Here is a 17563-nt window from a genome sequence, read left to right as displayed (position 1 = left end):
GAGGGTGCGTCGCGGCTAGGTGGGGTCCTAGCCTGTGGGGGGGGGGAAACGGGTTGCTGCTGGAATGGCCAGGAAGGAGCTGGCATGGGCCGGGGGAGTAGAGGAGAGGCGTTATCGCCATGGGGAACGGGTCAGGTGGGGCGAGCTGGCCTGGGGCGAGCAATCGATAAGGTATGACTAGCCGGCGGGGGAGAGGGGCAGGTTGCTCTCTGATTCGGCTGATTACCTGGAACGTGAGGGGGCTGAATGGGCCGGTTAAAAGAACCAGGGTATTTTCTCATCTGAAGGCGGACGTGGCTATGCTCCAGGAGACCCACTTGAAGGTGGCGGACCAGGTTCGTCTGAGGAAGGGGTGGGTGGGGCAGGTTTTTCTCTCTGGATTGGACGCGAAGAACCGGGGGGTGGCGATCCTGGTGGGGAAGAGGGTGGCGTTCGAGGCGGCTGAGGTGGTGTCGGACAAGGAGGGCAGATATATTATGGTGAAGGGTAGGCTGCAGGGAGAGAAGGTGGTGCTGGTTAATGTATGTGCCCCGAATTGGGATGATGCCGGCTTCATGAGGCGCTTGTTGGGCCCCATTCCGGACCTGGAGGCAGGGGGCCTGATCATGGGGGGAGACTTTAACACAGTGCTGGATCCCCCACTGGACCGGTCCAGTTCAAGGACGGGTAGGAGACCGGCGGCGGCCAGAGTGCTGAGGGGGTTTATGGACCAGATGGGAGGGGTGGATCCCTGGAGGTTTGGGAGGCCGAGAGCGCGGGAGTATTCCTTTTTCTCCCATGTCCATAGGGTCTATTCCCGAATAGATTTTTTCATCCTGAGCAGGGGATTGATCCCGAAGGTGCAGGATGCAGAGTATTCGGCCATAGCGATCGCAGACCATGCTCCGCACTGGGTTGATCTGGAGATGGGGGAGGCGCGGGACCAGCGCCCGCTCTGGCGCCTGGATGTGGGGCTGCTGGCTGATGAGGTGTGTAGGAGGGTCCGGGGAAGTATTGAGGGGTATCTTGATACCAATGATACGGGGGAGGTCCGGGTGGGGATGGTCTGGGAGGCTCTGAAAGCAGTGATCCGGGGGGAGCTGATCTTCATCCGGGCCCATAGGGAAAGGAGGGAGAGGAAGGAGAGGGAGAGACTGGTGGGGGAGCTCCTGGATGTGGACAGGAGATACGCGGAGGCACCGGAGGAGGGGTTGCTGGGGAAACGGCGCAGTTTGCAGGCCAAATTTGACTTGTTGACCACCAGAAAGGCGGAGACACAGTGGAGGAGGTCGCAGGGCACGGTATATGAGTATGGGGAGAAGGCGAGCAGGATGTTGGCGCATCAGCTCCGCAGGCGAGATGCGGCTAGGGAAATTGGTGGAGTGACGGATAGGGGTGGGAATGTAGTGCAGAAGGGGACAGAAGTAAATGGGGTCTTTAGGGACTTCTACGAGGAACTGTATCGGTCAGAACCTCCGATGGGGAGAGGGGGGATGGAGAGCTGCATGAACAGGCTACGGTTCCCAAGGGTTCAAGAGGAGCTGGTAGAGGGGCTGGGGGCGCCAATAGAGTTGGAGGAGCTAGTCAGGGGGATTGGACAAATGCAGTCAGGTAAGGCGCCGGGGCCGGGCGGGTTCCCGGTGGAATTTTATAAAAAGTATGCGGATCTGGTGGGCCCCATGTTGGTGTGAGCTTTCAATGAGGCATGGGAGGGGGGGGGGGGGGGGGGGGGGGGGGGGGGGGGGGGGGCTTTGCCCCCGATGATGTCGCGGGCACTGATCTCTCTGATCCTAAAGCGGGATAAGGACCCCTTGCAGTGTGGATCATACAGGCCTATCTAGCTCCTCAATGTTGGCGCTAAGTTGCTGGCGAAGATCCTGGCCACCAGCATAGAGGACTGTGTGCCAGGGGTGATACACGAGGATCAGACAGGATTTGTCAAGGGACGGCAGCTCAACACGAATGTGCGGAGACTGCTAAATGTTATTATGATGCCGGCAGTGGAGGGGGAGGCGGAGATAGTGGTGGCGCTGGATGCGGAGAAAGCGTTTGATAGAGTTGAGTGGGGGTACCTGTGGGAGGTGCTGGAGCGGTTCGGATTCGGGGAGGGATTCATCAAATGGGTGAGGCTGCTCTACGCGGCTCCGATGGTGAGTGTAGTTACAAATGGAAGGAGATTGGAGTACTTTAGGCTCTACCGTGGGACCAGGCAGGGGTGCCCCCTGTCCCCCTTGCTCTTTGCACTGGCGATTGAACCTTTGGCTATGGCGTTGAGGGAGTCAGGGAGATGGAGGGGTCTGGTGCGGGGTGGGGAGGAACATAGTGTATCGCTGTATGCGGACGACCTGCTGTTGTATGTGGCGGATCCAGAAGGGGGAATGCCGGGGGTGATGGAGCTGTTAGCGGAAATTGGGGGCTTCTCGGGCTATAAGTTAAATTTAGGCAAGAGTGAGGTATTTGTAGTACACCCGGGTGATCAGGAGGAGGGAATTGGGAGACCCCCATTTAAGAGGGCAGTGAAGAGTTTCAGATACCTGGGGGTGCAGGTGGCCAGGAGTTGGGGGACTCTCTATAAGCTTAATTTTACCAGGCTGGTGGAGCAGATGGAAGAGGAATTTAAAAGGTGGGACATGGTGCCGCTATCGTTGGCGGGTAGAGTGCAGTCCGTCAAAATGACGGTTCTCCCGAGGTTCTTGTTCCTTTTTCAGTGTTTGCCCATCTTTATCCCTAGGGCCTTTTTTAGAAGGGTTACGAGCAGCATCATGAGCTTTGTTTGGGCGCATGGGACCCCGAGGGTGAAGAGGGTCTTCTTGGAGCGGGGTAGAGATGGGGGGGGGGGGGGGGGTCTGGCGTTACCCAATCTCTCAGGGTATTATTGGGCGGCCAATGTGTCGATGGTGCGCAAGTGGGTAATGGAGGGGGAGGGGGCAGCATGGAAACGGATGGAGAGGGCGTCCTGTGGAGATACAAGCCTGGGGGCCCTGGTAACGGCGCCGTGGCCGCTCCCTCCTATGAGGTATACCACGAGTCCGGTGGTGGCGGCTACCCTCAAGGTTTGGGGGCAGTGGAGGCGACATAGGGGAGAAGTGGGGGGCTCGATGGAGGCTCCGTTGAGGGGGAACCATAGGTTCGTCCCCGGGAACATTGATGGGGGGATTTCAGGGTTGGTACAGAGCGGGCATCAGACAGCTGAGGGACCTGTTTATTGATGGGAGGTTTGCGAGCCTGGGGGAGTTGGAGGAGAAATTTGGGCTCCCCCCGGGGAACATGTTCAGGTATCTGCAGGTAAAGGCATTTGCTAGGCGGCAGGTGGAGGGATTCCCTTCGCTTCCCGTGAGGGGGGTGAGCGACAGGGTGCTTTCGGGGGTCTGGGTCGGAGAGGGGAAGATATCTGATATCGACAAGGTTATGCAGGAGGTGGAGGAGGCGTCAGTAGAGGAGCTGAAAGCTAAGTGGGAGGGGGAACTGGGGGAACAGATCGAAGACGGGACATGGGCTGATGCCCTGGAGAGGGTTAATTCTTCCTCCTCGTGTGCGCGGCTTAGCCTCATCCAATTCAAGGTGTTGCACCGGGCCCACATGACTGGGACAAGGATGAGTAGGTTCTTTGGGGGTGAAGACAGGTGTGTCAGGTGCTCGGGGAGTCCAGCGAACCATGCCCATATGTTCTGGGCATGCCCGGCGCTGGAGGAGTTCTGGAAGGGGGTGGCGAGGACAGTGTCGAGGGTGGTGGGATCCAGGGTCAAGCCAGGATGGGAACTCGCGATTTTTGGGGTTGGGGTGGAGCCGGGAGTGCAGGAGGCGAAAGAGGCCGGTGTGCTGGCCTTTGCGTCCCTAGTAGCCCGGCGAAGGATCTTGCTACAATGGAAGGATGCGAGGCCCCCAAGCGTGGAGACCTGGATCAATGACATGGCGGGTTTCATTAAGCTAGAGAAGGTCAAATTCGCCCTGAGGGGGTCGGTACAAGGGTTCTTTAGGCGGTGGCAACCTTTTCTCCACTTTCTGGCTCAACGATAGGGTACGGGGACAGTAGCAGCAGCAACCCGGGAGGGAAAAGGGGGGGGGGGGGTGGACGATGACTGTTTGTTTATTTAATTTGGATTTATTTTGAAGTTCTTTTGTTGTTCATTGGGGTTGGGGGGGTGGGGGATGGGATACATGCGTCGAAATGGTCTGGGGGTGGTACGGTTATTGTGGGTTGTTTTGTTGCATTTCATTGTTTGTCGTTATGTTTTGTATTTTCTGTAAAAAAATTCCAATAAAAATTATATTAAAAAAAAAAGAATGGGTTTTTTGGTGTGGCTTGGCCTGGAACCTCCTCGGTGAGATGGAAGTTCTTAATAAAAATATTATTGTATCACCCGGGCAGGGAAAAGCCTTTGTTATAGCTAACACAACGTGGTGGAGGCATTTACCGAGTGCCCTCAGTTTCTATTTGTCTTCACAGTCCCCAGGGGGGGGGGGGGGATGGGATGGATGCAATGCTGACTAATCTGGACCTGATGGTCTGCATTCTCTGGAAAGGCAGTGGATGTGTTCAGTTATAATCTTCCAAAAGGTCCCAGCGGATTGGAAAACTGCAAATGCAGCACTCCTATTCAAGCAAGGAGGGAGACTGAGCATACAAGGAGTATGGTCAGAGTGAATTAAGGGGGACCAATAGCTGACAGGTTATACAATATTTAGGAAAGACAAAATGGCAAAGGAGGAGAGGTGGCCCTGGTAGCAAAAGATGGTGCAAGGCCAGGTAGTGAGAAGATCTGGCTTCAATATAGTATAGGTGGAAATTAGGAATAGCAAGAGTCAGAAAACACTGGTGGGAGTAGTTTATAGATCCTGTAATAGTTATTGTGTAAAGCATTAAAGAACCTATTGGAGCTTGTAAGAAAGGTGACATCAATCAAATTGGCAAGAGTGGTTTGTAGAATTTTGTGGGGAGCAATAAATTGTGGAACTGAAAGCTATCTTGGATCTAGCATTGTGTAATGAAGCATGGTTAATTAGTAAAAGATCTTCCAGGAAATAGTGATCATAATAGGATGCAGTTTTGAAAGTGCCATATTCCAAATCCAATCACATAGGTATGAAGGAAGAACTGGTTAAGATTGAGTAAATAGACTGAAAGTTATAGAAGTCAATGAAATTATATGGACTGGCTAAGTGAGCAGACAACAGGATAGATGGAATACAATATAGGGAAATCTGAAGTTATTCACTTCGATCCTAAAATTGGAAAAACAATATTTTTTAAAGGTGTAGAACTTGGAACTTGGGTGCACTTGGAGGAATGCAGAAAATTTTACAGGTGCAGAAAGCAATTGGGAAGATAAATGGCATGTTTGCCTTTATTGCAAGGGGACTGGAATATTAGAATACGAGTCGTGTTACAATTGTACAGAGTTTTGGTGAGACCGCATCTGGATTACTCTGCAGTTTTGGCCTACATCTTTAAGAGAAGATATACTTGCACTGGAAATGGTACAACAAAGGTTCACTAGATTGGGCCTTGGGGTGAGAGAGTTGTCCAATGATAGGATAAGTAAGTAAATCGGGCTTATTTTCTGGAGTTTTAAAAGATCCCCATAGGAATTCTTGAAACTTAATGTTCGGAGGGGATTTAATTGGGTAGAAGCTGGGAGATTGTTTTCTGCTCGTCAGTGAGGCTAAAACGTGCATTCCCAGGATAAGGGGCTAATTATTTAGGAGAGAGATGAGAAGTTGCTTCATTCAAAGGATTGTGAATCTTTTGAATCCTCTAACCGAGGGTTGTGGGTGTTCTATTGTTCAATACATTTAAGGTTGGGCTAGACAGATTTTTGGGGTCTCGGGGAATTGAGGAATATAGAGATCAGGCAGGAAAATGGAGTATTAGCATGGATAGAGGATGGGCAAACTTAATGGGCAACAGTGGGATAATTGGGCCATTTTTTTCGGTTGGCGAACTAGTTTAGAAAAAAAAACAATTTACAGGATTTGGGTGTTGCTGGTTAGGCCAGCATTTATGCTGGAGGAGAACCTCCAGGTGGTGGGGTTCCCAGGTATCTGCTGCTTGTCCTTCCAGATGGTAGTGGTTGTGAGTTTGGAAGGAACCTTGGCGAGTTCCTGCCGTGCATCTTTTAGATGGTGTACACAGCTGCCACTGTTCGGTGGTGGAAGGGGTAGCAATCAAGTGGGCTGCATTTGTCCTGGATGGTGTTGAGCATCGGTGTTGTTGGAGCTGCACTCATCCAGGAAGTGGAAAGTATTCCATTACACTGCTGATTTGTGCCTTGTAGATGGTGGACAGGCTTTGGGGAGTCAGGAGCTGGGTTACTTGCTCGCCGTAGGACTCCTAGCCTTTGACCTGCCCTGGTAGCCCCAGTATTAATATGGGTAGTCCAGTTCAGTTTCAGTGGTAACTCCCAGGATGTTGATTGTGGGGGATTCAGTGATGGTAATGCCATTGCATGTCTTGGGGCGATTTAGATCCTCTCTCGTAGGAGATGGTCATTGCCTAGCACTTGTGTGGCGCGAATGTAACTTGCCATTTGTCAGTCCAAACTTGAATATTGTCTAGGTCTTGCTGCATTTGGCCATAGGCTGCTTCATTATCTGAGGAGTCGGGAATGGCGCTGAACCCCCTCTTCTGATCTTATGATGGAAGGGACTTCATTGATGGAGCAGCTGAAGATGGTTGGGCCTCGAGCACCATGCTGAGGAATCCCTGCAGTGATGTCCTGGAGCTGAGATTGACTTCCAACCAGACCCATCTTCCTTATGCCAGATATGACTCCATGGGGATTATGGCTGGGGCCTCCACTGTTTACAATCTGTTAATGACTTGGATAAAGGGATAGTATATTGTATCGATATTTGCTAACTATGCAAAGATGGACAAAGCAAGTTGAACAGAACTGGTCAAGGGATATAGATATTTTGAATGGGAATAAAATTGGCAGAAAATGTGAGGTTGTCTACTTTGGCAGGAGTAGAAATGCAAAATAATACTAGGAGAACACAGAATGCATAGGGACCTAGCTGTCCTGGTTATGTGAAATTAAGAGTTTAGCATATACATTAAATGATTAGGAATGCAAACGGACTGGCTTTTATTGGAAGTGGGAAGTGGTATGAGTGCGAAAGTCTTGTTACAATTTTATAGGGTATTTATTAGATCATGCAGTACTGTGGATAGTGATGTACTGGTTTTGGAAGCATCAACGGTTCACTAGTTTGATTCTCGGAATGAGAGTGTTTTCTTGTAGGGTGAGGGGAGGGTGTGGATGAGTGTTCGGGAGATTAGACGTACATGAGTTTAAAAGAATGGGGTCATCTTGTTTAAACAATCTTTTGTGGGGCTTGACATGTGTAAGGCAATAAGTGCGTATGAACACTAGCTTGGATTTCATAATTAAGGTGTTGCCAGACTGGGAACGAAGTTGGTGAGCTCGGGTGATGGATGACTGGGATATGGCTGCAGAGTTTTGGATAAACTAAGATTATGGAGGATAAAAAGATGGGAGGCTGACCAGAGAGCATTGGTTGTAGTCTATTCTACAAATAACAGCAAAAACATGGACAAGGATATCAGCAGCAGATGGATTGTGATTGATGCTACCGCAGAGGTGGAATGAAAGATATCTGGTGATCAGGAAGGATGTGGCTAACAGCAAATTACTACGAATGCAGGAATCTGAAACAAAAGCTGGAAAATCTCAGGTCTGACGGCACCTGTGGAGAGATGGTGAGGTTGAACTGGTATTTTCATTGGTGTGTGGAACTTGAGATTTTCAGATGTTGATGAAAGACAGCTTATGGACTGGGCGAGTATTGATTGTCCCCACAAAGAATCAGGGCAGCCAATTTAGATTTACTGAAAGTATTCAAAAAGAGTTGAAAGAATTCTTCGTCACAAAGTAGATTGGGTTGTTGCCACCCATTAACATGGTTTTCTGAAGTTTTTGTTTTCCGGGATTGGAGAAACATCCAAGATGTTTTAAAATCCTAACTTTTTTTTTTCCTTTCCTGGCAGATAATGAGTGTGAAGATAAGATGGAGGTGATGTGTAGAAGCTGCCCCTCGCCAGAGGTTGAAGTTGGATATATCAAATTCTAGTGAGAATATTTAGTACTGCATTTGATTCTGGGCACTGCACTTCATAGAATGCATTGGCCTTGGATGAGATGCAATACAGGGTTATCAGAATGATAAACCAGGGTTAAAAATTGCACAATCTTGTATTGCTTCAAGTATATAAAATTAAGGGTGATGCTAATTTAGATGATTAAAGGATTTGATAAGCTAAAGGAAGCTATTTTCTCTGGAGGAGTTTGGTACAAGGGAGCACAACCTTCAAATTAGAGCCAGGCTAATCAGGGTGATGTCTGGAAGCACTTGACACTGAAAATCTGGAACCCTTTATTCCTGTTGCTGTTGAAAATGTCAGTAGTTAGACATGAACATTTAGGCTTCTGGTACCAAAGTTGGTGGATAGAGGAATTAATAATTCAGCTATGACTGGAATGGTGAAACAAATTCCAAGGGATGGGAGTAGTCCTTGAATGGCCTACTCCTGGTCCAATGTTCCAGTATAGGATTGCTTAATGATTCAACTGGTATTTTTAGCTGCTTTGTTATTTTGGTTCGTTTCTCTTTGCTGCTGTTATGCATTGCAAAATATTCTTCCTGCCAGCTTTGTGAATTATTAAATATCACCAATAAAGTCTCCTTGAATCACATCTCCCATAAGGTATTTTTCTTCCTCTAGTGACAGTTCCTTGATTTTATTTTCTTCATAACTTTCCTCTGAATGAGGTATTTATATCCTTTTTTTGCTGTAGAATAAGCAAACAATCATGGTGTACTCTGGCGATGCCTTGTCATTGAATCATGTTTTGACACTTAATAAACCTCTGCGTAACTCAATGTATTTTAATACATGCTTGCTTTAGCCCCTCAATATATTCCATACTTGGCATTAATATCCATCTGTAATGTCTTTGTTTGCAGGTAGTCTCCTGGAGCAAGCCCATGTATGCAGTTACTTACGGACATCCCTCAGTAAATTTAATATAATTGACCCTACTCTATATATTTCAAGTCCAAACTGACACTAAATGTTAGCCATGGGTGCATTTCTCTTTTCAGCCTTTCTTTACTGGTTGTTGATCAATCCTAGCTAGTTGTTGAGAAGCTAGTGTTTTTCTTGCAAGGAAAACACAAAATTAAATCTACTTTACTCTTGTTAGGTTTTGCCGTAAACAATTTCAGTAGATTTGGAAGATTTTTCCATTTGAGTGCAGCTGGAGAAGCTATCAATTATTGCCCATCTCTATTAGTCCTTAAAGTTGCTGCCTTGGGCCACCTCAAAGTGGCTAAGGTACCCCAGAAAGCTGTTGGAGGTTCAGGATTTTCTTGCAGTAACTGTTGAATGCAAGAGTGGTGCTTTCCAAACAGGTTGAGGGCAGGTCATGGCCCCTCTGTGCAGCCAGCCTCCATTGCTGGAGCCCCTTATTCATGTGTGGAGAGATGCAGTGTTGCATATTACCAAAGTGTCTCCATTACAGACTGACACAGGTGTCATGTGAGAGTACCTATGGGTGTTTATCAAATAGCTGTAGTGGACGTACGTTACTTTTATTTTTGAGCTGGCAGCTACAGTGTGTTTAGTTTTGTTTCAGAGTTGGAGCTGCATCCAGCCAAACAAGGTGTAATTTTGATCTCTGCATGAAAAGAAGGTCTTCAGATCACTTGCTAATTTAAAAGTGATGACGGCTCTCAGTAGAAAATTTAAATCTGCTGTCTTTGTTAAAGATGGTATTTGTCTTATGGATGTTAAGAAAGATTAATAGTACTGTATTCTTTGGGGGAAGTATTTGGGTTGATAGTTGCTAACATGTTGACTATTTATAAAATGTTAACTGGATTCGTATAATAATCATTGTTTTGTTTTAAAAGTACTTTAGATCTCTTGCATCACACCTGTAGAGTGGGCCCTTGTGCTCCCCATAATCACATTCCATTCAAAGTTGTGGGTCCAGTGAACTCCATGATACACTTTGGGGCTCTCTAAACCCTGGCCTGTAATACAGACTAATGAATTTGGCCGTATTTCATAATCCTACAATTCAGACGGAGGCTATTTGGACCATAGAGTCTGCATTGACCCTCAAAGAGCACTCTACCCAAGTCCTCTCCCCTGACTTATCCCTGTACCTAATGTATGCATCTTTAGACTGGGGGCAGCAGAGGGAACTCTGGCAGACAAGGAGAGAATCAGTTATCCAAGTCTGGAATCGAGCCCTGGCCCTGTAAGGCAGTAGTGCTAACCACTATGCAGCCCCGAATGATATCGCTTGGCTTTGAGGATTTGCATTCGTTAAATAAAAAGAATGTTAAAATTAAGGAAACACTATATCCAGGTTGAGATGGTGAATAACTGGGAAGATATGTGTCCATATTGCTTTCCTATGCCCTTACCATGCCCATTTATAAAATCATGTTGGATGGTGGGAGTGGTTAGCACTGCTACATCAGTGCTGAGGAGCCAGGTTCGATCCTGGCCCAGTGTGGAGTTTGCACATTTTCCCCATGTCTGCGTGGGTCTCACCCCCACAACCCAAAGATGTGCAGAGTAGGTGGATTGGCCACACTAAATTGCCCCTTAAATTGGGAAAAATAATTTGGGTACTCTAAATTTATTTAGAAAAGAGAAAAACAAACCATGCTGACAGATGTGTTCTGCTGAATATTTACTTCTCACATCCGGGTGCTCACTACTTCCCCTCCTGTGGATGTTTATCTAGTTAACCTATAACTACTACTTTCATAATGGTTGAGGTAGCAACTGTAGCTTCTATAGCTCTTTCTTTGACTGTTTAGCCATGTGAATGAATTTTCCAACAATTGCATTCAGTCATCTAGAGCCGCACGGTGGTGGTGGTTAGCACTGTTGCTTCACAGCGCCAGGGTCCCAGGTTCGATTTCCAGCCTGGTTCACTCTGCGGAGCCTGCACGGTCTCCCTGTGTCTGCGTGGGTTTCCTTCGGGTCTGTTTTCCTTCCGCAAGTCCCGAAAGACATGCTGTTGGGTAATTTGGACATTCTGAATTCTCCGTGTTCCCGGACAGGTGCTGGAGTGTGGTGACTAGGGGATTTTCACAGTAACTTCATTGCAGTTTTAATGCAAGCTTACTTGTAACAATAAAGATTATGAAATTAACACTGACTTCAGTTCCTAGAATTGTACTTCACGTTACAGTCTGCTGAAAGAATATAAAACTACATGGTGTAAGATGGGTTTTAAAAAAAAACATGCCCATAAAAACAATGCTGCAAATATTCGATAGCTCTGATTGCATGTAGAGAAAGTTGATGTAGAGGAAATTGATGTATTGTGTTGATTATCTTCCATCAGTTCCAAATTGTAGTTGGTTATCTCCCATGTCAGGTTAGAAAGCCCAAGACTGAGTTCCAAAGGCATGGCTTGGGAGGAAGTCCTTGGAGAGTTGCTGGCTAATTGGATTACCTGAGAACATTAGTCTCAGTAGTGCCAGTTGGATGTGGTGCCCACTACAGGTGGTGAGTCCTGGAGTCTCAGCTGGATTCAAGAGTCTGGGTGAGCGCAGACAGTTAAAGGGGAGGTGGGCCTGGGGCCACCCAGAGACAGTGCCTGCCCAATTGCCTGCAAATTTAAAACTGAGTTGAGGAGAAACTACTTTTCCTAAAGAGTTGTGAATCTCTGGAATTTGCTACCCGAGTGTGGTGGATGTTGCTACCCGAGTGTGGTGGATGCTGGAACAGTGAGTAAATTGAAGGAAAAGTTACAGATTTTTAATTTGTAATGCGTTTGAAGGGTTATGGAAAATGGGCAGGACAATGGAGTTGAGGCCAGCATGGGATCAGCCATGATTGAGCGGCAGAGCAGAGTCGTTAGGCCAAATGGCCTAATTCTGCTCGTATCTTATCAAATTATTTCGGTAAGGAATTCTGGAGCTTGGGCCTGGTGATGATGATGAATGTTTGTAGCCTCTAAAACAGTGATGTGAAACCTAGGTATGTGAGTGGGCTGCAAGTATGAAGCCAGGGTTGGTCACTAACATCCCATGAATAAGATTAAATGGATTTCAAATATGATGAAATTAATATTGAGTTCTGAAAAATGTGTAATAAGTAGCAGGAAGAGGCCATTCGACCCTTGTAGCCTGCTCCACCATTCATATGATCAAGTTCAACACCTGGACCCCCCCCCAATATCCCTTTAGTCCCAAAAAGTGTGGTAGTGAATCCATAGATTCACCACACTCTGGGTGAAGAAATTCTCCCCCCCCAAAGTCCGAAAAGGGTTACACCTTTTCATCAAACTATGAACCCTAGTTCTGGGCTCTCTCGCCCATCAGGAACATTCTTCTGAATCTGCCACTTACTTTCAGCAACTGGGCATGAGGACACCAAGATCTTGCAGCCACCTCAATTTGCATCCATCCAAATAATCTGCCACCCTATTTCTGCTACCCAAGTGAATACCCTCATTCTACCATGCATATGCCTACTCGTGCAGCCTGTCCAAATCCCATTGAAGCATCTTTGCGTCCTCACAGCTCACCCACCACCCAACTTTGTATCATCTGCAAATTTGGTAATACTACATTTAGTTGGCGTAATCATTACTCTATAAAGTGAACAGTTGGGGTCCCAGGACAGATCTCTGCGGTACCCCATCAGTCTGTGTGCCAATCAGAAATAGACCCATTTATTCCAACTTTTCGATTTCTGTCTGCTAACCAGTTTTCTATCCATCTCCAGGCACTACCTGCAATTCCATGTGCTTTAGCTTTATTATTATACATAACGTTATATATTAATAGAACTATCAACTTCAAATGGTTAAAACAAAAATAGATGTTCACACTTTGGACAAAGAGGGAGTGCAAGGCTCTCACACAGTCGATGTTGTGAGCAATCAGCACGCACCTCATTTCACTTGCCCTTGCTTTACTTACATTTCACTTCAGTTATACCGATAGGAAAAAACTATGTGAACGAAAATTCATGCAATGTGGCAGCCCTGCACGTGGCAGCAGTCAACAATGTTTTGTGGTCATGCTCTGATTCCAGATGGGCTGTATGTGGCCCCTGGGCTGCAGGTTGCCCAACACTGCTCTAAAACATTGCCACTCTTGGCTTTTCTTTTATGGCTGTGGTGACTGAAAGCTGCTTGTTGTTCTCTAGTCAAGAAATGAAGATTTCGTTTTTTGGAAAACCATGCTGATCAATTGATTTTCCAAAATTTGTTCCCAGGCATCTCCCCACTGCCGTTTCCACTAGAGGAATGATAACATTCTATTGTGCAGGGATTGAAGAAGACAATCTTAAGTTACGTCATTAATACAGTGTGCGTTCCTCTGAAGAGCTTTTGCCATTTTGGTCACTGACCTAGAATTTGAATGGATACTCTTGCAACTTGTTACTTCCATCTTCTCTAAGCTAACACTGATATCATCTATGTAAAGAATGATGGTCTGGCTCTGGTTCTGCTGTGCCCTATCCTGGCGGGCTAGCTGAGAACTTGTTATACTGCCTTTGTGGGCCAAAGGTGGTGATACTGTGATTTACATGGATTTTCTATTAAAGTTTAATTTTTAAGATGGGGTACTTTTGATGTGTAAATTAGATTAAGTTGGGTTGAAATGGCGTAAGGTCATATATGTATTGTGATAATTTCTCATTTGCATTTTTTGTACTGTATCATTAAATTAATTGTCTTGCAGCATAATTACTGTATTTTAACAGCATCAAATATTTTAGTCAGAATTGTGCTGGTTGTGAGTTTGTTTACTTTAAATCAGTAAACCATTTCTGCAGGAAAATAAATCCAAAGAAATTGTTGACTAATGCTTTATAACTTCACTATTAATGTCCATATTGTACTTAAAATATTTTCTTTTTTCTTTCAGTCTTGGTCTTTGTAATGGGAAAAGAAGGGACCCACGGAGGACTCTTGAATAAGAAGGCATTCTTAATGGCAAAATACTTGAGAGAATCTGGATTCTAGTTAGCCAGGATTCCTATTCAGTAGTTTAAAAATTGCTATTAAAGTTTCCTTTTAGCAGTCACCTACTCTTTCACATTGAAGTTACAGAAAGTTTAATAGCAATGCAGGGTTATGGGGGTATGAACCCATGTCTCCTTTGTATCCCTGTATTGATGGGGAAAGTTCAAATTTTCATTTTGTTTTCCTTATGTACTCCAGCAATGGTTGTAGTCATGGGAAAGGAAAGTGTCCGTGCTGGGGTACTCGACAAGAAAGCATTTACCATGGCTACATACCTGAGGAATTCTGGATGCTAAGTAGTCTCTTCCCATCCACCTAGCAGCTCATTCACCCTCATGCCACCCAGTTTAATTGGCAGTGCTACCAGACTGTAGTTGGTAGAATTAAAAAAATTTATCCATTTCTGATTTCATGGATTCCCTTCCCCCACCCTTTACCACTTAATTGTAATAACATTATAGGTGTAATGGAAAGTAAATCCCATGTTTTGGCACCATTAGCACAATAACTAAATGGTGATATGCATGTTATTACTTTTGATATTGTTGCAAAAAAATAAAAAAAATAGGGCTGACTTGCTAAGCCTGGGCATTGCTTTGTTTTAGCATTTAGAAAGTTTATTGGCATCCAAAGTCACCAAACCAGGTTCTGATTATTCTCTCTCCCTTCCACTTCCCCATTGAAATACTTTTTTAAAAAAAATTAAAAGGTGCTGGTAGTACAATCTCAGATTTAAGTGTTGCTGAGTCAGCACTTTGAGCAGTTGCAGAGCTCATCTAGTCTTCCTGTTTTGTTTAAGCATGTTGGGAGGGTAGCTGCATCCTTAGTCTGCTTGCCATAATATTTCTGCCCGAACTTTCCTTGTAACTTCATTGCCCATTCTCATTGCTAAAGCATCTGGATTTTCCTTCAGTTTCATTACCTGTTTACATCTCCTGTGTTGGATAACTTCACAGCAGTTTTGTGGATACACTCTCTTTAATATGAACTTTTAACATTAGTATTAAACCTTATGCATTCTTGACTTCATGGGTGTAATTGCAGAACTGCTCTAGGTGAGTGTAAATGACTTTTTTTCTCCCCATGGGCATGTCACAATCCTGACTTTGATCAGTTTAATCTCCAGGGACATTCCATCTTTGCAATAGCTCAGGCACTTAAATGTTGTTTTGCCAGCTCCTTTAATGTAAGTTTAATTTTTTAAATAAAAGTTGCCATTTTGGACGACAGATATCCCAAACATAACCATCTGGAGTGTCCAGTTTTGAGTGCTTCATAGGACCAATTAAGTTGCAGCTTGGGTTTTTTTTAAAAAGAGGACTGACTGCTGTAAAATGCCATTGTAAAGGATTACTGCCACTCCTCGATGCTACATTGGCAATTTAAATGAATATATTAAAGTTTTCCATGAGAAAGTTGATTGACGGTCAAGGGCTTTTGTTAGCATCTGTGGATGGCAGTCTCCTATATAGAAATCACAAACTGTTTAAAGTCTTTCAAATCAAGGGAATTGATGCATTAGATCTGGTAAGCCCATGCTGCAGAAGGAAACTGGAAAAATTGCCTTGTGCTCCTAGTTTTGAAATCTGTGGAAATGTCTGTTTTGAGCACGGTACTAACTTATGTTCCGTTCAAACAAATTATAAAACTTCTGTATTCACATGAATAAAACGGGAGATGGTATTGGTTGGAATAATCACACTTGGCTGTCTTGTGAAATTATTTTGCAAATGTTCGTGTATCCTGTGCCATACTGCATAGAGATTTGATCTGTTGCTGTTGTGAGATGGATTTTAACTGCCGCTGCAAGGCTTTCAGTTGAACGGCACTTCCTTAGGGGCGTTATTCTAGCATATACTCAATGTTCAGGCCTTGTGAAATATGTACAGATTTAAAAATTCTTGTTGCTGACTTGTCCATTTTCTTTCCCTGCACTTTTGTTACATCTGGGATACAGTCTAACTCATCTGATTTAATATGCATTTGCAAAATGCCATAACTGTTAAACCACCTTGTTTACAGACAGATGAAATAAATCTATTCCAACCAAATGTTGGCTGTATGTTTTTGTATGTTTGGGGAGGGTCATTTTTAATATTTAAGTGAAAAAACATGATTGGGCAATGCCTAAAATTTGAATGTACCACCATTTGTATAACTGAAATTGACCTACTCTTTGAAATACAAACCTTTTTGAAGAATTGATTTGCACTTCTACCAACCTTGTTTCTGGACTGCAAAGGCAGATCTCAGTTCAACTTTTACTTTCAGATCTTGGCTTCAAGATCATTTTGTAGACCTTCTCTGAACCCCTTCCACTGCATCATTCTTCTCTTCTCCTCTCTTTCTCCCCCCCCCCCCCAAAACTTTATTTTCTTTTCTTGGTAGATTCACCTACCCTGCACATTTTTGTTTGGGGGTGAGGCCCTCGCAGACATGTGGAAACTCCAGATGGATAGTGACCGGGACCAGGATTGAACCTGGGCTCTCGTACCACTGGTGCCCATCGTTTTTAAAGGACGATTTCACTTGCTGGTTAATTAAGTTGGTTCAAAGCGCAGATCATTTTTATTTTGTGGAATGCACAAGACCGACCAGCCTTTAATGAATATTGCTAGTTTCCTCAATTAAGGTGATTGGAGTCATTAGTAGTAACAAGGGATGAGGTAATTCTGTGGTGAGGGGAATCGAAAGACAGACATTTACTACACTAATGGAAGTAGAAATGTTGACTTTTCCATACAAGATCTGCGATAGACATTTACCAAACTATCAAGACTAATTGGAAAATTGAGTCGAGGTGCACTTTGGTTATGATCTAATGGAATAATGGTGCATCTTCCAGGAGTTGGTTGGACCACTCTCTTCCCTAAATCCTGATACCCCTGCATGGTCCACATCTTTACTGAATCTGGCATGAATTGATCCCTGCCCATCAGCCCAACCTGAATCATTTAGTGCAAACAACTGTATGCCACCATGTACTGGTATCTGAAGTCTAAACGGCACAATTTTATCCTCCTTACCTGCCTTATGTTGGTGAAGGCAGTTCCAGTCTGGAGTTTTTTTTTTCAGACTTGTGACCTGCAACTTATCTTCTGAAAGTCACTCTGATTTCTTCATTAAACTAGTGCAATTTCAGTCAATAATTTTACCCGTTTTGTCCATTCATTGGGTGTCCTGTAGTCGGGGGCTGCAGTAAGGAGTGAGTATTCTCCATAATGGTGTTTTTATACTTTGCACATCTCTTTCCTGGAGTTGAAAATAATCCTGAAATGCTCATGTCCTGTAGGAATGGACCATGATCGATCTAACTGAGCAATTTGCAGAGCATCTTCTGCTGTTGCCTTCTGCAAGACACTTGCAGTAAAAGATCATTCAGCTCTTCAGAGCTATTGCAACTCTGATCTTGTACTACTCCCAATTTTGATGTTAGCAAGTAGTACTTCCATGGTGCACCCATGGATGCTGCAGATTTAATTGAGAATGGGGTGCATTTAGTAGTGGTAAATGAAACAGAGGCAAGAATCATGGGAAAGCAACAAGCTCCATTG

The 17563-nt window shown here is 45.0% G+C and overlaps 1 protein-coding gene across 1 annotated transcript in view; it reads left to right on the top strand.

Moving 5' to 3' along the window:
- Positions 1 to 16060, top strand: part of pfn2l (profilin 2 like) — a 65211-nt gene extending 49151 nt beyond the window's left edge. The window contains exon 3 of the mRNA XM_038815306.1: positions 13912 to 16060. Within this exon, the coding sequence (XP_038671234.1) occupies positions 13912 to 14009 (98 nt within the window). The 3' untranslated portion in view covers positions 14010 to 16060. The remainder of the gene's footprint in view (positions 1 to 13911) is intronic.
- Positions 16061 to 17563: the final 1503 nt, after the last annotated feature.

This window comes from Scyliorhinus canicula, chromosome 13 (assembly GCF_902713615.1).
Source record: "Scyliorhinus canicula chromosome 13, sScyCan1.1, whole genome shotgun sequence".
Lineage (NCBI taxonomy): Eukaryota > Metazoa > Chordata > Chondrichthyes > Carcharhiniformes > Scyliorhinidae > Scyliorhinus > Scyliorhinus canicula.
Note: the sequence above shows the minus strand (reverse complement) of the source record. Positions and strands in the feature narration are given on the sequence as shown.